The sequence below is a fragment of the Oncorhynchus keta genome, chromosome 35, assembly GCF_023373465.1.
Source record: "Oncorhynchus keta strain PuntledgeMale-10-30-2019 chromosome 35, Oket_V2, whole genome shotgun sequence".
NCBI classification, from domain to species: Eukaryota; Metazoa; Chordata; class Actinopteri; order Salmoniformes; family Salmonidae; genus Oncorhynchus; species Oncorhynchus keta.
The window spans coordinates 30,321,126-30,343,182 of NC_068455.1; the positions used below are offsets into that span (position 1 = coordinate 30,321,126).

At 43.0% G+C, this 22,057-nt stretch overlaps 1 protein-coding gene across 8 annotated transcripts in view; it reads left to right on the forward strand.

Annotated features, from left to right (window-relative positions):
• LOC118368311 (G patch domain-containing protein 2-like) overlaps nucleotides 1–10,051 on the forward strand; it is a 36,831-nt gene extending 26,780 nt beyond the window's left edge. For 3 of the 8 annotated variants that reach the window (XM_052496850.1, XM_035752314.2, XM_035752313.2), the window contains exon 9: nucleotides 6,389–10,051. In XM_052496850.1, the coding sequence (XP_052352810.1) occupies nucleotides 6,389–6,451 (63 nt within the window). In that variant the 3' untranslated portion in view covers nucleotides 6,452–10,051. Of the gene's footprint in view, nucleotides 1–1,905; nucleotides 5,080–6,388 lie in introns of those variants that run through there. The other 5 variants (XM_052496849.1, XM_052496851.1, XM_035752315.2 and 2 more) reach the window with 3 other exon arrangements.
• The last annotated feature ends 12,006 nt before the right edge of the window (nucleotides 10,052–22,057 follow it).

Here is a 22,057-nt window from a genome sequence, read left to right on the forward strand (position 1 = left end):
CGCCATGACTACTGCACCTTTGACCTGTTTAACATTCACCTAACCTCTCATCGGGGCGCTTACTTTATTATACATCCTGCTGACAATACAGTAACTAATCCCCAAGACCACTTTCAGGTTAAGAGTTTGTTTTTCTTTTTTAAAACAGCAGACCAAAACATTGTGCTACTTGTACTACCCAACAAAAATGTACAATGCTTATCACATTTATATTCAAATAAATGGTTTAGAATATATATATTTTTTAAACTTTTACTTTCGATGATCCTTTATAACCACCAATATAGGATACATGTGAATCACATCCATTAATATAGGAAAATAGGAAACATGTGAATCACATCTATTAATATAGGAATATAGGATACATGTGAATCACATCTATTAATATAGGAAAATAGGAAACATGTGAATCACATCCATTAATATAGGAAAATAGGATACATGTGAATCACATCCATTAATATAGGAAAATAGGATACATGTGAATCACATCTATTAATATAGGAAAATAGGAAACATGTGAATCACATCTATTAATATAGGAATATAGGATACATGTGAATCACATCCATTAATATAGGAATATAGGATGCATGTGAATCACATCCATTAATATAGGAATATAGGATGCATGTGAATCACATCCATTAATATAGGAATATAGGATACATGTGAATCACATCCATTAATATAGGAATATAGGATACATGTGAATCACATCCATTAATATAGGAATATAGGATACATGTGAATCACATCCATTAATATAGGAATATAGGATGCATGTGAATCACATCCATTAATATAGGAATATAGGATGCATGTGAATCACATCCATTAATATAGGAATATAGGATGCATGTGAATCACATCCATTAATATAGGAATATAGGATACATGTGAATCACATCCATTAATATAGGAATATAGGATACATGTGAATCACATCCATTAATATAGAATCACATCCAATATATAGGAATATAGGATGCATGTGAATCACATCCATTAATATAGGAATATAGGATACATGTGAATCACATCCATTAATATAGGAATATAGGATACATGTGAATCACATCTATTAATATAGGAAACATGTGAATCACATCTATTAATATAGGAATATAGGATACATGTGAATCACATCTATTAATATAGGAAAATAGGAAACATGTGAATCACATCCATTAATATAGGAATATAGGATGCATGTGAATCACATCCATTAATATAGGAATATAGGATACATGTGAATCACATCCATTAATATAGGAATATAGGATGCATGTGAATCACATCCATTAATATAGGAATATAGGATACATGTGAATCACATCCATTAATATAGGAATATGGGATGCATGTGAATCACATCCATTAATATAGGAATATAGGATACATGTGAATCACATCTATTAATATAGGAAACATGTGATTCACATCTATTAATATAGGAAACATGTGATTCACATCTATTAATATAGGAATATAGGATACATGTGAATCACATCTATTAATATAGGAAACATGTGATTCACATCCATTAATATAGGAATATAGGATACATGTGAATCACATCTATTAATATAGGAAACATGTGATTCACATCTATTAATATAGGAAACATGTGATTCACATCTATTAATATAGGAATATAGGATACATGTGAATCACATCTATTAATATAGGAAAATAGGAAACATGTGAATCACATCCATTAATATAGGAATATAGGATACATGTGAATCACATCTATTAATATAGGAAAATAGGATACATGTGAATTCTTGAGTTTCTTACAAATAGTGTCTCCAGTATTTGTGAGACAGCAACATATTTACTGTTTATTAGCTGAGCGAAGAGTTCAGTCTTGACTAGTGTGTGCTGTTTTGTTGGCAGAACAGGGCTCTGTGGGCCTCCTGTCTGTCCTCCCATGTGGAAGTGGTCTGACTGAGTCTGAGGGAAGTGTGATGGGAAGCAGACCGTATTGGAGGCGGCACCCTGCAGCAGCCCCCTTGTCCGTTTGGGCTCGTAGAGCTGCCTTTTTTCATTAGACTGATGGCTCCGGGCCTGGCGTCTTTACCGGATTGAAATTTGAATTGGTTTGTCCACCTCTTCTCCAAAGTCCCCTCTTCCTGCTCTGCTCCTGCAGCCGCTGTTTGTCATTTAAATAACAAATGCCGGTGGTTTCCTGATTTAGTGAGGGGCGCTGGCCTTTGATGTATATTGATATTGCCGCACAGTGCACTGTACCGGGATCCATCATTCATTTGGATAAAAGAGGTGGAATTTAAAACCAGCCAATGCTTTACTGGGATACAGATTGCATCCATTTATTGCACTGAGTGATGGAACGGCCAGCGACTCTGTCCTTCACCTCTCCAGCGCTCAGCCACTTCCCATAAAACTAAAAAAAGATTCACCCCTGGCCCTTAAAGACCCCTCATATTCTCCATGTTATTCACCATGTAGAGGTAGGCATGGGGATCCCTCAACACCCCCCCCTCAGGAGAGATATGCAGTTAACATCACATCCAGCTGCTGGAACTGAATCATGGGGTTTATGTTCAACAGAAGAAAATATTGTAAACATAAAAGCCAAATAAAATCACCAAAGGATAATTTCCAACTAAATATAAAGAAGTAGACTTGGTGAAAACAGGCAACTCGATCCGGAATGAAAAACGTTCTCAATAAATAAGAACTATTATTTTTTTTTTAAACTCTTAATAGGCCTAATGAAAGTTATTACCATATTCACAATCTTTTTGAAGTTTAATGCTTAAGTTTACAGTATTTCCCCATGTCCCTGTACCAAGTTGTTTTTCCTGGTTCTGGAGTCTGATGCCCCCGTACCAGAGTGATTTATCATGCAGGGAATGGTCATCCAATGGCAGTTTCTGCGGCTCCTACTGCTCTGTATAAATCTTTACTTTGGCGCCCTGCTACAGTATTCCACGCCTCTACTTTGTCATATCACAGAAGCCAGGAGATACACATCGGCTCCTAAATGCATTTGCAGTTTATTTGTAGAAATAGTCATAGGTATTCTCATTATAGCTGGAATGAACTATTCTTCATACACATTTATTTTTTTTCATAGTTTATCATTCAAATGCGTTTTCTTCCTTGACTTTGCAAGAATTCCTTTAGACATATGTGTAGTTTTTTTTGTAGTTTTTCCCCCAGTGGAGAAGGGTTTGGGAAGTGAGTTTCTTGTATTGTGGTTGATTTTAAACTCTGTAATAAGTAGTGAACATGGCCTGAAAGTGTCTCCCAGGGTTCCTGAGGGTATTGCTGAGATGGTACCTAGTTGTTGGTGTGTCCTCCATCTTTACACGCTTAGCACTTACCAGCTCAAGTGTTGAAGCTGGCTGTGAAAGAACTTATCAACCCAGGTATCTGTTTGTATAGGACGACCACTCCACTTGTCAGGTTCAAATTAGCCATTAAATACACTTCTCACTACCATCAATCCAACAATAGAAGAAGACCACATCCCGCCAACAAACTGAATGGAAAATGCAAATACCTGGTTTCAATGTGTGACCGATGACATCACCACGAGTAATTTGCTTAGGATCCGTTCTACAGAATGTTAAAAAGTGTCATTTTCACATTATGTAGACACTGTCCCTTTAAGCTGAATACTGTGTTCAGATCTCAACCTCAATTCTAGATTTAAGAAATCTGATCATTGCGGGGGGCATTTATTGACTTTTACTACATACATTTTGAAAAAGAAAATTAATAAAAGGTTTCAATGTACACTATTCCAAGAAATATACCTATGTTGGGCACGTTTCATTTGGTTAATCTACATTCAGAGTAAAAGAGAATTCATTGTATGCATTGGCACGGATAAATCAGTAAGTATAAAGGTCCTGATGGATTTTAATACCCTCTGCTTGTTTCACATGCCGACTAATTAATTATTCAAATTTCCCCCTCCCCCACTGCAGTGCACAGTGCCCTTCATTTGAAATTAGGGACGAGGGCTGATAATAAACACTAACTCACACACTCATACAGTGCACTTTTTTAACGAAGCTAGTACATGTGTCCTGACTGTGTACGTCGCAGTTTGACTTGAAGTTGCATTGTTTTCTATCCATTTTACATTTGTGTAAATTATTGGTTTCCTCAAACCATTTATTACATAATTTGCCGGCAAGCAACATTTGTGTATATCACCCTCCTTCAACCTTGGCAGCTGCTTGCCATGTAACTTAGCAACCTTACATTCTATCATGGGACCCAAGTGGATGCCCATGGTGGGTCCAACCCCCAACCTCCCAACCTCCCTGTGTGGCGCCCACCTCCCTGCCTCTCCATCTCTGTGTGTCTCCTTGGTGGAGCCGGAGCAGGGCTGTTGTGTGACAGATCACCTGCGTCTGAGACCCTGCATGTTCCTGCCCGCCGGTCCGGCCTCCTCTCATTAATGCCCAGGTTGGTGCGACGGCCGTATGGCAGCACAAGACAAATAACGCCAGCACTCAGCCATCACTTCTGCTGACAGAAATGCAGCCCAGCGCACTATTTCGCCCTCTACCGCTCCACTCTGCTCCCCTCAGTTACCCTGTCGTGTCCTTCAAAAACCCACCTGCCCCTGCCACTAGCACCGCTCCACCAAAGTTTCAGGGTAGAGTCGCTGGCTGCTGTGTGGGGGTGAATACGCATGAGTCCTCACAGTTTGGTTCAAGGTGTTTTGGTGGGGGACTTGATTTTCCTGTTGCTTCACATGTATCACAGAAAACAAAATGTGATCATATGGATGATTGTTTTCTTCATTGAGCTGCCGTCCTTTACTGGTTCTTCTATGTTCAGTTCTGCATTACAGGACCACACTGCACTATTACAGAGTAGCTGGTTTGAACAGTCAGGTACTAGTAGTGTTTAAGTGTTCCAGCCCTCTTCTGAGGGATTTGATTTGAATGTCCTCCTGTGGTCCAGTGAAATGGATGGAGCCTGGAGTGTATGGGAGAAACGCACAAAGGCTAATGATTAAAGGCCCATTCAGTGCTGTTCATTTAACTGTGAGAATCAGCAGACCCATTACTGTCAATGTGTAATTAGCTGATTAATAAACAGGGGAGGGGAGGGGAGGGAATGGCTCCAGGATGTGCTGTAATGATTGTTTCTGAACAGCCTCACATGAGAGGTTGTTAAGATGCCAAGATGGTTCCATTCACTCCACCCATTATTGCACAAAACAAATGCATGTAATTCTCACATGGACTCAAAATCTTTGCTTTGTATCATTTTTATTGACCACCACAGTATCTCATATTAGATGTTGTTATCTAGGTAACATATTTCACAGTGTATGTTTCAGGGGGACTGAGACATTTATTCACGGAAAGTCACTGATTTGTTTTTATTAATGAAATAAACAATACTGAAAAAACATTATTGATGAAATATCACTACTCATAAAAGTTACAATTTAAATACTATTGTGTTCCGCATGATCAATCTTTCAGAGGTGGATACACTGTCGTCTGTTCCCAAGGCATTATCAAGTAAGAAAAAACAACAACGGAATTTGTATTCATAACTTTGACCGTGTTTAACCTGAGATGTCCAAGTGTTTGGGCTCAACCACAGCAACAGTTAGTCATCATTCCCTCCAGAAATATTAATCAATTATCTAGCCCGCCGGATGAGTTTGGGGAAGAAGTCATCTGGAAAGAGGCACAAGCAGATATAATGGGAAAGAGCAAAAGCACATGCCAGTGAATGCTGTAATGCCTAATCCTTTGAGACAACCCAGAGCCACAATGTCACTTCTAGTTCCTGTGTCCTCTGCTCCTACTCTACCTCACAAAACGTCTGTGTGACTGCCACTAACTTCTGGAGAGACCAACACAGATCGATTTATTTACGGAAAGTAGGAAAGGAGAGCAGATATTAGAAAGTGCAATTGTTTTAGAGTTCTTTTTTACTACAGTGTAAATTGGCTCGAGAAGTGTTTCAGATATTTCCCCTCCCTCCAACTCTTTGAGCGTATTGAGACAGAATGGCTAAATAAGTGAGGAGGATGAAGATGGTGAGAATGAAGTTGTTTTGAGTCAAGATTTTCAGTAAAATGGTACTACACAACAGCCACACAATGTCTCACTGAAGTACGGTAGATCATGTTCAATGGGAGAGTTTGAACCATAGGAGAATCAGATTGCCCTTCTAACAACCGTGGCCACTAGGCATATGAGGCCAAATAGGATTGAGATCGATTGAACAATACATAATTGACTATTAGGCCATATGATAACTGTAGATTTATAGTGATAATGCATTCATATAGATAAAATGAAGAACCGTCTTTGAGTTCTTAAATCAAAAGACAAGTTAACATTTATTTGTGTGTCCTTCTACTCTGCAGCATGCATCCCCTTCCATAAAGATGACCTGGGAGAGGACACGTCCACCTCCTCCACCTCTCTGAGCATGGAGTCTGCAGGCCCTGGGCCCTCCACGTCTGACAAGCAGGACTTCATCAAGCCTGGGACTTTATTCAGACCTAGCCCCCAGAGGGAGCAGGAGCAGGACTGAGGGGGAGGGAGGGAGGGGGAGAGAGAGGGAGAGCACGCCATTGCTCTCTGAATCAGCATTGTGCTGCTGGATCAAGTCTTTCCATCTAGCATTTAAAGGATGAATAATGTTAATGCAATCAAGCCCAGTTAATCACTCCGTAGCCAGCCATTTCCTTGAAGAGCCTCCTCGTCTTGCTACTCCAGACTGCAGCACCAGCCAGGCACCTCCTCCTGTCTCTACAATGCACAGTCTGCAGGCCACCTGCCCATTACTCAGGCCCAACAATTATGTCTTCTTTGAGTTGCCTGGCATTTGTCAGCAGGGACACTGAAATGATGGTCAGGGAGGGTTGAGTGTTTGGGGGTCTGCTCTGCTGAAAGCCTGGGAGAAGTGGGACCAACAGGTCTGCTCTGCAGCGTATGTAGCAGCTGACAGATAGGAGAGCATCAGAATGTTCTGCTACCTCATGCTGGTACAAGGTTCAGAGAGGTGACCACCGAGAGAGAGCGGCACAAAGAACAGGTCTCCTATTAGCATGGATTGGAAAAGCTACACTGGCTACAACGTCTCTCATTAGCACAACAGAGAGGGGCTGTGGCTGCGCTCCTCAGAGGGGCCTCTTTGTTCTCTTCAGCTCACCTTCCTTATTCAAATTTCATAACACATTCAAGTTCAAGGCAAGTCACACAATCCGTTTTCAAAACCCCGTTTTTTTTGTGGAAAGCGGTTGTTTTGTGACTGACTGGGCTAATGTTGAGAGTGTGTTGAAAGTCAGGTGGAGAGGGATGGGGGAGCAGGAGAGGAGGGTAAATAACAGTAATCTCCACTGTGTTTTAAGTGGCACACAAAGAGGAACCCTGGTGTTTCTAGCTAGCTGTGAGGCTGGGCTGTGACTGTCTGCGCTGACATTACCTGGCATTCCCTGGCCGCCCGCCCACAGCAGATAAATGGGCAGTGCCAGGGGCACAGAGAGATCAGTGTGGTAGCATCATGATAGCATACACTCACCATCCAGTACAGGGCTCAAGAGTCCCTGCATTAGAGAGCAGAGGGTTTACTCCTGGATGCCAGCGAGATCAGTGATAATGAATAACTGTAAGAGAATGAGAGGACAGCTTTCCCTTCTGACTCCGCTCCTTCAGTGGTTTTATATCACACGGCCCAGTCACATGAGCCCAGTCACACTCACTCTAACCAACATTGTGCAAGCTCTTCAGAGATGAGACAAGGTAGTTAGTTATGTGGAACATTTTATTTTTATGCAAAGGAATCAAGTGATACATTGATTTATCAGTGGTATGATTTAGGAAACCGCTCTTTATGAACTATATTTGGCTAGATAACTATGTCACTAATGCAGTGTGATTATAATCTTGGATCATTTTCATTGGTCATTGTGCACTGTAAATACATAGCTATTTTTCAAAGCTTTAGAAACAATATTTAAAAAATATTAGGTGCAGATAACACTTCTGTGGAATAGTCACAGTTTTATAAATTAGTGTGAGATATAGATCTGCAGTGATCCTTTTGAGAAGGTGCTAGCTGACGTTTTAGAAATGCTGTGTGTGTATACTCATCTAAATGGATGCCTCTCCCAAGACATCCTGCTACAGGAATCTGTCAGTCTGCAGACAGACAGAAATAACCTCCACCGTCAGACCGCCAGCTCCATCCTGAAGAGAACACATCAGTGGGTACCTGAACACAAGAGAGGCTACTCAGCTTTTCAAGGAACCATAGCACTGTTGGATAAGAATATTACATGTCATACAAAAATATGCTAATGTTAAAGGATATTGTGAGTCAGAGCTTTTGCTAGATCAGCTCTGTTTTAACAAGTGCTTGGTCTTTCCTGGAGAGGTCCCTTTCCCTAATGCCTTATCCGTCACTCTGTGTTTTGGTGCCAAAGAAATTGACAGATAGGAAGGAATGTTCAGATCAAGTTTCGTCAATTGCAGGGGGAATGCCTTACCTGGCTTCCTCCATAGTAATTAGTGTTCACCGTGATGTCTCAGCCAGCCCCCCTCCAAAATGAATTTCCAATGGCCATGCAGACAGGAAGTGGGGAGAGAGAGCGTTACGTGCACCCAGTCAATTGCCCTGTTACAGTTAAGGAATCCAGCGGGCTGGTACCACTCATATTTCATCCTGGGTAAAGATTACCTGTCAGGCCCACGGGAGATGTATTGATCTGTTTTCCTTTTTCCGGCAGCAATCACCTGACAAAGGCACCTAGGAGGCGAGTGAATGAGTGATGCCCAGTCCGTCTCCTCCAGTGGGAGGCTTCCAGGCCGTGTCCACTGAACAGAGGATGGGTCGGGATGGGGGGATGAGGAGACATAATGTAGTCATAAACTCTGCATGAACCTACTCTCTGAACAAGCAGGGAAGGCTCATTCCTCCATCCCTGTAGGTCAGAGGTCATTTGTGAACACGCGGTTTGGGCCGCTTTTTTATTTCAATATTTTGTTTGTTATGAATTGCATTTGTAGATGGTTGATGGCAGAAACACAGATACAGCATGTGTTGATTGCTAACACATCTGTGGTATCTGGTTACCGCAGTTCAGTCCCTGCTGACAAATGTAGATGTTGTGGGTCACAATGGTTGGCTCTGGTGAAATAACCTCTGTCAATGACATCAGTGATCCAGTCAGTCAATAGGAAGTGTTCTATTCAGAGGTGATCTGTTAAAGATGAGAAAACTGTATATTTTGTTTCTGTATGTCTGGGCACTCTTATCCATAACTTCCAAGCCCTCTGTTCACAGGATCTCCTGAGTTAGTGATGATGGTACTGCACTATCAAGGGTCAATACTATTGTACATTATCCGTCCTGTATTTCTTGGCTGCTTGAATAGACTGATATTTTTTGCATGGATTGTCAGAATGTTGATATACTCTATGAAACCTTAAACATAAACATAGTGTTCATTACATTGCACTCATATTGTATGATATAAAATACGAAAGGTCCATCCATAGATGTAGATCCTGGTATATAGATATGCATTTATTATGGCATCTTCATGACTTCTAAGTGCTAGATATACCGTGATAGACAGAATGACGAAACTGTCTTGATTATATTTGTAGTTTTATTACAAGGATTTTAAACTATTGTCGTAGGCAGCTATCCCATATGACTAATAGCATCTTATCTTGTAAGCTGTTATGTTTATATTTGCGTAATTGCTTTGCAAATGATCTAAGGAGGATTATTTTTATTCTGTCCTTAGAAAGCCTGCACTGTGTGTTTGTCGTTCTGTTGATGTCAGAAATACATTACAGTATTTATGTAGTTGCTAGATAAACTTAATATAGTATACAGTATTTATGCCCAACTTTCCATACCATGATTTCATTTCATGTTAAATTAACATTAGGAAAGTGAAACAAATTAGTACATTATGAATCATTAATCATATACCCATGTGTATTTTTATCACTGTGTGTCTTCAATACTCAATGTCCATGCCTTTCAAATATATTTATCCCAAAGGCTGTAACTGTGTGTGTTCCTTACATGCATTTTAGTGTTTGGGATCTGGGATGATGTCTCTGGGAATTCATTTTCACCTGAAGCAAAATGATTCACTTGGTTGGGAAAAACATATTTGGACACTTTTCTGTCCTTATTATTGATCCCTGACATGTTTGTCACAACAGGAAGGACTAACTATTTGTAAACCCCCCAAGTCTGCCCATCGCTCTAGTCACTGTTAATTGAACAGTGGCTCCTAGATTGCTGTGACAGAGGAAAAACTCTGTAGGATTGTTGTGGAGCTTATCGATACTGTAGGTCCCCCGCTGTTAGTTAATCTTGTCTGGATGGTGAAGGAGTCGCAGCAGCCACTTTGCCATGTGTTGAGAGTCGAGCAATTCTCTCTGCTGCTCACCAGTGGTCCAGTGTTACAAATCACATCATCAGCTGTCTGAGCACCCACAGCCACCTCTTCTCCAGCAGATTCATGGCCAAATGGAGGAAAAATCAATGGTTTCCTCTCCTGCTCTGTCATGTTTAGGAGTTTGATGTTTTCCCTATCCTGCTTTCTCCTCCCAGCTCTCGGAGTGAAAGTAGTGTTTGAACACACTGACAGTGACTAAGTAGATTCTCTCCGTTCTCCCAACCCAGCTAACAATTCTAAGGAGAGAGAGAACGTTTTTGTAGTCTTACCCGTAATGTTCCCCTAATGTTTGAGTGTCCAGTGTTCCATTAGTGGAACATTCTCTCTATGCTAGCAAAAATCTTCTGAAAGCCTTTTAAGCATGTTTTGGTGTTTAAAGTTAGGAGAACATTTGCTTAATGTCAAACTGAACATATCTAGAACGTGGTTACAATGTTCTCAAAATATACAACATAAATGTTCGAAACATAGGGGGCAATATTTTTATGTTTGGAAAAATAACATTCCCAAAGTAAACAGCCTATTTCTCAGGATCAGATGCTAGAATATGCATACATTGACAGATTCGGATAGAAAACACTCTAAAGTTTCCAAAACTGTAAAAATATTATCTGTGAGTATAACAGAACTGATATTGCAGGCGAAAGCCTGAGAAAAATCCAATCAGGAAGTGACTCTTATTTTGAAACCCCTGTGTTCCTATGCATCCCTATTGCCCATTTAAAGGGATATCAACTAGATTCCTTTTCCTATGGCTTCCCTAAGGTGTCAACAGCCTTTAAACATAGTTTCAGGCTTTTATTTTGAAGAATGAGTGCGAACGACCACATTGCGTAAGTGGACAGGTGGGCGCTCTCAGAGTGATTTGTGTGCAAAAGAGAGAGGCGGCCATTGTTAGGCCCGGTCCTAGTGAAAAGCCAACTGTCCCGGTTGATATATTATCAAATAGATATTTGAAAAACACCCTGAGGATTGATTATAAAAAACATTTGACATGTTTCTGTGGACATTATGGATATAATTTGGAATTTTTGTCTGCGTTGTCGTGGCCGCTCTTTCCGGTGGATTCCTGGGCATAACTCACCAAACTAACGGAGGTATTTGGATATAAAAAATATCTTTATGGAACAAAAGGAACATTTGTTGTCTAACTGGGAGTCTCGTGAGTGAATACATCCAAAGATCATCAAAGGTAAACGATTAATTTAATTGCTTTTCTGATTTTCGTGACCAAGTTACCTGATGCTAGGTGTACTTATTATTTTGTTGAGCAATCGATAAACGTACACAAACGCTTGTATTACTTTCGCTGTAAAGCATAATTTCAAAATCTGAGATGACAGGTGGATTAACACCTATATTGCACTTGTGATTTCATGAATATGAATATTTTCTAGTAATATTATTTGACTGTGGCGCTATGCTATTCAGCGTTGTTGATGAGAATTCTCCCAGATCCGGGATGGGTGGTTCTAAGAGAAAGTTGCAAGAACCTTCCTGTGTCCAGTTTTCTGTGGGTTAGGAGAATATTCCATCAACGATGCATCAAACACACACAGAACACGGTTGCCATGTTCTCAGAATGTAAGATATTAATGTTCTAGATGATATTAATGGTCGATATTAATGTTTCATGGGAACGTTCCAAGAACATTTCTAGTGTATCAGTTTTAAGGGCGTCGCCTGGTGGTCCCAAAGAAACAACAAAAAAATGTCATTAAACATTACGCCTTGTTACTGTTGCCAAACCCATCAAGGCCCTGATTGGTGAACCACTGATCCATTCACAGCCCTTTTTGTCTGTTGGCAAGGTTAGGGATGCTCACACACAAAGTGCTTTTAACATACAGTGTTTTCAATGTACATATTTGGCATAATTTTACTATTCTCTCATCATTGATTTAATAATTTACTTGTTGAAAAAAAAAATGTAAGGGCTTTCTGTATAGTTGGTGGGGCATGTTAACCTGTTTTAATGATACTTCTGATTCACAATGGTCAATAAAAATACATTTTGAGTGTACTTTTAACAGAGCTGAGATTTACTTCAAAGTGCATGCACCCTATTGCTTACACCTATCAAGTTGTTTCAGATCAACACACGTGCTGATGGAGGAGGATTAGGGTTTCTGCTGGACAGGGCCTAACTATCCTGGGACAATAAGCACATGTCCTAGAGATATCCCTTATTGGCACAGTGGTTAGGGTGTTGGTCATTGGTGTTGGTGACCTGGGTTAGAGACCCACTGGAGGAGTCACACTACTCACATTCTTAGCAATATACACTGAGTGTACAACACATTAGGAACACCTTCCTAATATTGAGTTGCACCCCCTTTTGCCCTCAGAACAGCCTCAATTCACCAGCGCATTGTTTTAGAAGGTGTCAAGCATTCCACAGGGATTCTCTGTTAAAAGTACACTAAAATAATTTATTGATCATAGTGATTCAGGAGTATCGTTAAAACAGGTTAATATGCCCCACTAACATTAGACAACTATACAGAAAGCCCTTCAATTGCTGAAGTAAGTAAATCAAATGAATGATGATAATAATCAGATTAACTGATATCTGACACGGGCATGGTGGCATTCGAGGATGATCAGAGTAGCATGAATCAAGAGGTTGTGAGTTCAAATCCAAGTTGAGGACATGTTGAATAATAACTACTGTAGAAATGTAATCATGTATGTCAAATATGTAAGTTAAAAGCACCTTGCCAACAGACAAAGAGCTATGAATGGATACATTATTCACCAATCAGGGCCTTGATTGACTCAGGAACAAGTGTAATGAATTTCTCTTAGGACTCATAAATGTTCCCATTCATTTATATATTATGTTCTGAGAACATGACACCCATGTTCACACTGAGTGTACAAAACATTAGGAACACCTGCTCTTTCCATGACAGTCTGACCAGGTGAAAGCTATGATCCCTTATTGATGTCACTTGTTAAATCCACTTCAATCAGTGTAGATCAGGTATTCCCAAACTGGGGTATGTGTACCCCTGCAATGCCGTCGGTGGTACGCCAAATAAAAATGTGATTCACATTAAAAAAATAATAATATTAATAATTTTCTTCACATTTTCAAACAGTACATTTATATTTTTCAACGGGGCTATACATTTGGGTGAGGTTTTTTTCTCACCTGAGTAGCCTCGTTTCAAAATTTAGCCTTCTAGGGTTCAGCGAAATAACAGCATAATATCAAATACAGTTAGCCTAGTCAAATAATTAACATCCAATCACATTAACCGTTACTCTGTGGAGGGAAACCTTCACTCTTGCGCAAACATTTAGAAACGCAACATGACAATTTTAAAAATAAGCCACAGGAGTTTTTTGAACGATAATAAAGACAACATTCGAGTAGTAAGACATGTATAAAAGCCACAGATACCATTAATAAGAAGGGTCTAAAAGTGTTTTATATGGTGAGCTACAGAGTGGCTAGGACAGGCAAGCCCCATACTATTGTGGAGGACTTCATTCTTCCTGCTTCCGCGGATATGGCTGGGACAATGCTGGGGGAAAAGGCCCCCAAAACATATACAGACAATGTCTTCATCAAATAACACTGTTTCACGACGCATCAGTGAAATGGCAGGAGATGTTTTGAAACAATTATTACTTCGCATACAAGCCAGTTAAATATATGCATTACAGCTGGATGAGTCAACAGATGTGGCGGGCCTGGCACAGCTCCTGGTATATGTCCGTTATGTTTATGGGGGGTTAATTAAGGAAGACATCCTCTTCTGCAAACTACTGGAAACCAGGACAACAGAGGATATTTTTAAAGTACTGGAGTACTTTGTCTGACAGCTGGAAATATGATTTTGACACTACGGTGAAAATGTTTAGCTTTGTTAAAGAAAGGCCCCTGAACTCTCTGTCACGCCCTGGCCTTAGTATTTTGTGTTTTCTTTATTATTTTGGTCAGGCCAGGGTGTGACATGGGTATTTATGTAGTGTGTTTTGTCGAGGGGGGTTTTGTAGGTTATGGGATTGTGGTTTAGTGAAGTAGTCTAGGTAAGTCTATGGTTGCCTAGAGTGGTTCTCAATCAGAGGCAGGTGTTTATCGTTTTCTCTGATTGGGAACTATATTTAGGCAGCCATATTCTTTGAGTGTTTCGTGGGTGATTGTTCCTGTCTCTGTGTTTGTTTGCACCAGATAGGGCTGTTTCGGTTTTTCACGGTTATTGTTTTTGTATATTGTTCATTTATCATCTTCATTAAAAATGTATAAAGATAACCACGCTGCATTTTGGTCCTCCTCTCCTTCACCGGAAGAAAACCGTAACAGAATCACCCACCACAACAGGACCAAACGGAGTGGGGACAGGCAGCGGCAGCAGGAGCAGCGAAATACATATTTCTGGACATGGGAGGAAATCTTGGACGGTAAAGGACCCTGGGCACAGCCAGGAGAATGTCGCCGCCCCAAAGAAGAGCTGGAGGCGGGGAAGGAGGAGAGGCGCTGGTACGAGGAGGCAGCACGGCAACGCGGATGGAAGCCCGAGAGTCAGCCCCAAACAATTAGTGGGGGGGCACACAGGGAGTATGGCGAAGCCAGGTAGGAGACCTGCGCCAACTTCCTGTGCTTACCGGGGGGCTAGAGAGACCGGGCAGGCACCGTGTTATGCTGTGGAGCGCACGGTGTCTCCAGTGCGGGTGCATAGCCCGGTGCGGTACATACCAGCTCCTCGTATCGGCCGGGCTAGAGTGGGCATCGAGCCAAGTGTCATGATACTGGCTCTACCCATCTGGTCTCCAGTGCGTCTCCTTGGGCCGGCTTACATGGCACCAGCCTTGCGCACGGTGTCCCCGGTTTGCCTGCATAGCCCAGTGCGGGCTATTCCACCTCGCTGCACTGGCAGGGCGACCGGGAGCATTCAACCAGGTAAGGTTGGGCAGGCTCGGTGCTCAAGAGCTCCAGTGCGCCTGCACGGTCCAGTCTATCCAGTACCACCTCCACGCACCAGCCCTCCGGTGGCAGCTCCCCGCACCAGGCTTCCTGTGCGTGCCCTCGGCCCAGTACCACCAGTGACAGCACCACGCACCAGGCCTACAGTGCGCTTCACCTGTCCAGCGCTGCCAGAGCCTTCCTCCTCTCCAGCGCTGCCGGAGTCTCCCGTCTGTCATGAGCCGCCAGAGTCTCCCGTCTTTCATGACCCGCCAGAGTCTCCCGTCTGTCATGAGCCGCCAGAGTCTCCCGTCTGTCATGTGCCGCCAGAGTCTCCCGTCTGTCATGTGCCGCCAGAGTCTCCCGTCTGTCATGTGCCGCCAGAGTCTCCCGTCTGTCATGTGCCGCCAGAGTCTCCCGTCTGTCATGTGCCGCCAGAGTCTCCCGTCTGTCATGTGCCGCCAGAGTCTCCCGTCTGTCATGTGCCGCCAGAGTCGCCAGTCAGCATGGAGCAGCCAGGGTCGCCAGTCAGCATGGAGCAGCCAGGGTCGCCAGTCAGCATGGAGCAGCCAGGGTCGCCAGTCAGCATGGAGCAGCCAGAGCCGCCAGTCAGCATGGAGCAGCCAGAGCCATCAACCTGCCTGAGCTTCCTCTCAGTCCTGAGCTTCCTCTCAGTACTGCGCTACCCCTCAGTCTTGAGCTACCCCTCAGTCCCGAGCTACCCCTCAGTCCCGAGCTACCCCTCAGTCCCGAGCTACCCCTCAGTCCCGAGCTGTCCCTCAGTCCGGAGCTGCCCCTCAGTCCAGTGGGGCCCTTGGTGAAGGTTAGTAGGCCAAGGTCAGCAGCGAGGGTCGCCAATCTAAGGACGCGAAGTAAGTGGACTAAGACTGTGTTGAAGTGGGGTCCATGTCCCGCGCCAGACCCGCCACCGTGGACAGACGCCCACCCAGACCCTCCCCTATGGGTTTAGGTGTGCGGCCGGGAGTCCGCACCTCTGGGGGGGGATACTGTCACGCCCTGGCCTTAGTATTTTGTGTTTTCTTTATTATTTTGGTCAGGCCAGGGTGTGACACGGGTATTTATGTGGTGTGTTTTGTCTAGGGTTTTTTTTGTAGGTTATGGGATTGTGGTTTAGTTAAGTAGTCTAGGTATGTCTATGGTTGCCTAGAGTGGTTCTCAATCAGAGGCAGGTGTTTATCGTTGTCTCTGATTGAGAACCATATTTAGGCAGCCATATTCTTTGAGTGTTTCGTGGGTGATTGTTCCTGTCTCTGTGTTTGTTTGCACCAGATAGGGCTGTTTTGGTTTTTCACGGTTATTGTTTTTGTATATTGTTCATTTATCATCTTCATTAAAGATGTATAAAGATAACCACGCTGCATTTTGGTCCTCCTCTCCTTCACCGGAAGAAAACCGTAACACTCGTGTATTTTCTGTATTATGCAATGATATGGACAGAGACCATGTAACGCTTTTGCAACATACGGAGGAATTGAGAGATGAGCTTAAAGTTTTCTTTACTGACCATCATTTTTACTTGTCTGACCGCTTGCGTGATGACGAGTTTCGCACAGGACTGGCCTATCTGGGTGATGTTTTTTATCGCCTGAATGATCTGGATCTAGGATTACAGGGATTCTCCACAAATATATTCAATGTGCGGGACAGAATTGAGGCTATGATTAAGAAGTTGGAGCTCTTTTCTGTCTGCATTAACAAGGACAACTCACAGGTCTTTCCATCATTGTATGATTTTTTGTGTGCAAATGAACTCAAGCTTACGGACAATGTCAGATGTGACATAGCGAAGCACCTGATTAGCTGGGTGCGCAATTATTCAGGTACTTTCCCAAAACGGACGACACAAACAACTGGATTTGTTATCCCTTTCATGCCCTGCCTCCAGTCCACTTACCGATATCTGAACAAGAGAGCCTCATCGAAATTGCAACAAGTGGTAATTTAGAAGCCACTGCCAGATTTCTGGATAGGGCTGCACTCAGAGTATCCTGCCTTGACAAATCGCGCTGTTAAGACACTGATGTTCTTCGCACCACATACCTATGTGAGAGTGCATTCTCGGTCCTCACTAGCATGAAAACTACATACAGGCACAGACTGTGTGAGGGAAATGATTTAAGACTGAGTCTCTCTCCAATATCACCCACAATTGCAGAGCTATGTGCATTCTTTCAAGCACACCCTTCTCATTAACCTGGCAGCTTCATTAAATAGTGCCCGCAAAACACCAGTCTCAACATCAACAGTGAAGAGGCTATGCCAGGATGCTGGCCTCCTAGGCAGAGTTGCAATCAAAAGCCATATCTCAGACTGGCCAATAAAAATAAAAGACTAAGATGGGCAAAAGAGCACAGACACTGGACAGAGGAACTGTGTCTAGAAGGCCAGCATCCCAGAGTCGCCTCTTCACTGTTGATGTTGAGACTGGTGTTTTGCGTGTACTATTTAATGAAGCTGCCAGTTGAGGACTTGTGAGGCATCTGTATCTCAAACTAGACACTAGTGTACTTGTCCTCTTGCTCAGTTGTGCACCGGGGCCTACCACTCCTCTGTTCTATGTGAAGGTAGTGATACACAGCATTGTACGAGATCTTCAGTTTCTTGGCAATTTCTCACATGGAATAGCCTTCATTTCTCAGAACAAGAATAGACTGACAAGTTTAAGAAGAAAGTTAATTGTTTCTGGCCATTTTGAGCCTGTAATCGAACCCACAAAATCTGATGCTCCAGATACTAAAGAAGGACAGTTTTATTTCTTCTTTAATCAGTATAACAGTTTTCAGCTGTGCTAACATAATTGCAAAATGGTTTTCTAATGATCAATTAGCCTTTTAAAATGATAAACCTGGATTAGATAAAACAACATGCCATTGGAACACAGGAGTGATGGTTGCTGATAATGGGCCTCTGTATGCCTATGTAGATATTCCATGAAAAATCAGCTGTTTCCAGCTGCAATAGTCATTTACAACATTAACAATGTCTACACTGTATTTCTGATCAATTTGATGTTATTTTAATGGACAAAAAATAGCTTTTCTTTCAATAACAAGGACATTTCTAAGTGACCCCAAACTTTTGAACGGTATCCTTCCTGTTTGACCCTGTCCAGGGGTATCATCGGATGGGGCCAGAGTGTCTCCTGACCCTTCCTGTCTCAGCCTCCAGTATTTATGCTGCAGTAGTTTGTGTCGGGGGGCTAGGGTTAGTTATGTCTGGAGTACTTCTCCTGTCTTATCCGGTGTCCTGTGTGAATTTAAGGATGCTCTCTGTAATTCTCTCTTTCTTTCTCTCTCTCGGAGGACCTGAGCCCTAGGACCATGCCTCAGGACTACCTGGCATGATGACTCCTTGCTGTTCCCAGTCCACCTGGCCATGCTCCTGCTCCAGTTTCAACTGTTCTGCCTGTGATTATTATTATTTGACCATGCTGGTCATTTATGAACATTTGAACATCTTGGCCATGTTCTGTTATAATCTCCACCCGGCACAGCCAGAAGAGGACTGGCCACCCCACATAGCCTGGTTCCTCTCTAGATTTCTTCCTTGGTGTTCGCCTTTCTAGGGAGTTTTTCCTAGCCACCATGCTTCTACACCTGCATTGCTTTCTGTTTGTGGTTTTAGGCTGGGTTTCTGTACAGCACTTTGAGATATCAGCTGATGTACGAAGGGCTATATAAATACATTTGATTTGATTTTGATTTGCATCTCAATATTAGGAAGGTGTTCCTAATGTTTTGTACACTCTGTGTATGTTTGGTGGGCTGTTGATGGAATATTCTCCTAACCCACAGAACACCTCTTGAATATAAATATCTTATGTTCTGAGAACATGGTAACCACATTCTGGATAAGTTCAATTTGAGTTAAGGGAATGGTCTCTTGGAAACATTCCTTGCACATCACAGGAACATTCCTATGAAAATGTAAATTAATGACCTTTGAGACTCTTAAGGGAAAGTTATCTAAAGTTTTGCTAACGTTTGTTGTTAGCTGGGTAATTACCCATTTCTATCCTCTATTTTTTTCTATCTCTCCTATTTGTTTGCTGGTTGGCCTGAAATCTTCATTTGGGGTGGTGTTGGTTCATGAGGGGTATGCCCCAGGGAGCAGGGTATGTAGGAGGCTGGTAAAGGTTGGTTTAGAGGGTGGCAAACTGTCATGGCAACTTCCTCTGAGGTGACCCTTTGATTGACGAACATCAGTCAGTTTCCCTGCACTAGGATAGCCACCCACACAGCAGCTGTCTGTAGCTTCCATCAGTCCATCCTTATCACCACAATACTCCTTTACCTCTTGAACACGGGAGCATTCTACACAGTGGTAGTGTAAAATAAAAAGGGATCAGTGGCATTTTTCACTTTGCGGTTCCCATAATGGAAAATTCTAATATAATACAATACATCAACTGGCCATATATTTGCTTATAGAGATAGTATTTCAACTGATACATTCCTGCTGTGTCTGTGTGTATCTGAGCAGATCCCAGGACATCTGCTGGCCTGTGTGCCTCCCTCTGTTGTCTTACAACAGCACCATTCCTTTTCATTTCTCCTGGCATTCTAATCAGAGTGTTACGAGCTCCAGCGGGTGAAGTACGCAGAAAGTTGTGTTTTCTGACAGCCAATAAAAACATTATAATCTCCCTGATTCAAGTGGGCCATTTAAAAAAAAATACTAACTAGCGCTATCACTCAGGCTACCCCCCTTCTCTTTTTCTTTAATGCTCTTTTTTATTTAATATATAGCCCATGAAAAATGAGAGACTCCCGCTTCGGCGTGTAGATATTTTGTTGCTGATGATGCGAGACGAATTTCCATCACAGCTTTGTTTCCACCGGGTGAGCGGATAATCTTTTACAGCGCAGGGAGGGAGAACGACGCTCCAATCAATCTCCGGGGCTTATGGCTGCCACATGGTCGCATTACCCAACCAGAACATCGGCTCGCCGTGCACACCACCGGCCCACACAGGGTCAAGAGGCGCCAGGGGAGCGGCCCACTCAGGACCCATCTGGGCTCCTCTGATGGACCTGGCCCCAGAGAGCGTACCTCCCACCTCACCTCATCCTGCAAAACAGCGGCTCACTTCTGTTCCATCACTCCTGTCATTGTTATTATGTCATTTTTCTAACAAGATAGTCACGTCTGAGAGAACAGTAATGTTTTCTTGTTGACAGCCCTTGTGAAACTATGTTTGAACCACAGTCTCAGCTGCTCTTATTGCCATAGCAGAAAGCATAGCAAGTCAGCTCCAGAGGTTTCATCCCGCTACGCTCTACGAATGTGTGTTGCATGTTGTAGAGCAAATGTCCCGTCTGAGTGGTGGCATCCTGCCCAGTGTGGCCCCCAGAGTGAGGCCCCTGGTGGCCCAATGGTGGCGTGGTGCCTGGCAGGCGTGGAGCAGCGTCTCTCCCCCTGGCCTCACTCCTCTGCACCCCACTGCCCTGCCGCCTGCCTGATTGCCTGCCGCTGCTTTCCTCTCCGCCCATGGAGACGCCGCTGCTCTGATTGACAATAATGGGAACTGGCAGAATCGAGTGGAGACAAGAGAGGGGCCCATGTATGAGATTCTCCCCGAGCTCCCAGTCACAGACCAGGGGCTCTGGCACAGCTCACCTGTCATCCCTGCACCTCCCCGGATTAGGGCCTGTGACAGGGGGACCAGGCTGGAGAGAGGCTGTGTACTTGTCATTGTCACTGACAGAATGGAAATGGAGCCTCTCTGGCACACTTACATGTCTTCCTACCAGGCTAGGATCAAGCAGGAGACAAATGTTTGCCTTACAATCATTTACTAGCTCTAGAGTCTAGTGTCCACTCACTATGGTGAGGGAAAACAATCAAACCGGCAATCATTTCTCCAAAACATTTCCAATAAAGGAAAATGTATGGAATGCCATTCAAGCATGTATTACTTTTTTTCATATAAACAGCTTCTATTTTATATGTCATTTTGGTGAAAGGATTGCCAATAATATCTAAAAAAATATGTTTACCATGCTCACAAGAGTGGAATATTCTGTGTATGCGTACACGTGTGTAGTAGCAGAACGAGGGCAGGTGTCCTGACAGGGGGCACTCCATTCTCTAATTGATCGGCAAAAGATGCACATGAAGAAGACGTTAAAGCGAAATGAAGTCATAACAGTGAATTGAGACATTTATTAGGTCAGACGAAAGGCCCTCAGAAACGTTGAGATTGTTTATTGATTTTTGCGTTTTGGCTGGCTGCACCAGAGTAATCACTCGTGCTTCTGCTGCCACTGGAGCTACCGGTTGGCCTGGGTCTGGGGCTGGGGTACAGCCAATCGTAAGGTGGGACCCTGGACTGAGACTTCCATCCAAAGTGAGATACTTTAGCATGGTAGCTCAATATGACTGTAGTCCTCCTCTCACCTGATGTCCTGTCTCATACAGACTTTAGCCTATTTAGCCTTGTCCAACTGACCACAATACCACACCTTGAGTTCTGTGGTAATGTTGTGTTTTTTTATGACAGACATTTGTAGAGATAGACATGTGTATAGACATGTTTGGAGCTGATGAAGACGGTCTGTTCTTCCTGTGCTTGACTGATAGAGGGGAGTTCTTCTCCCTCAGGGGAGACACTGAGGTCTCTGACAGACGGCATCTTCAGGCTCTACTTGAAACAAACAGGTTGCACATTA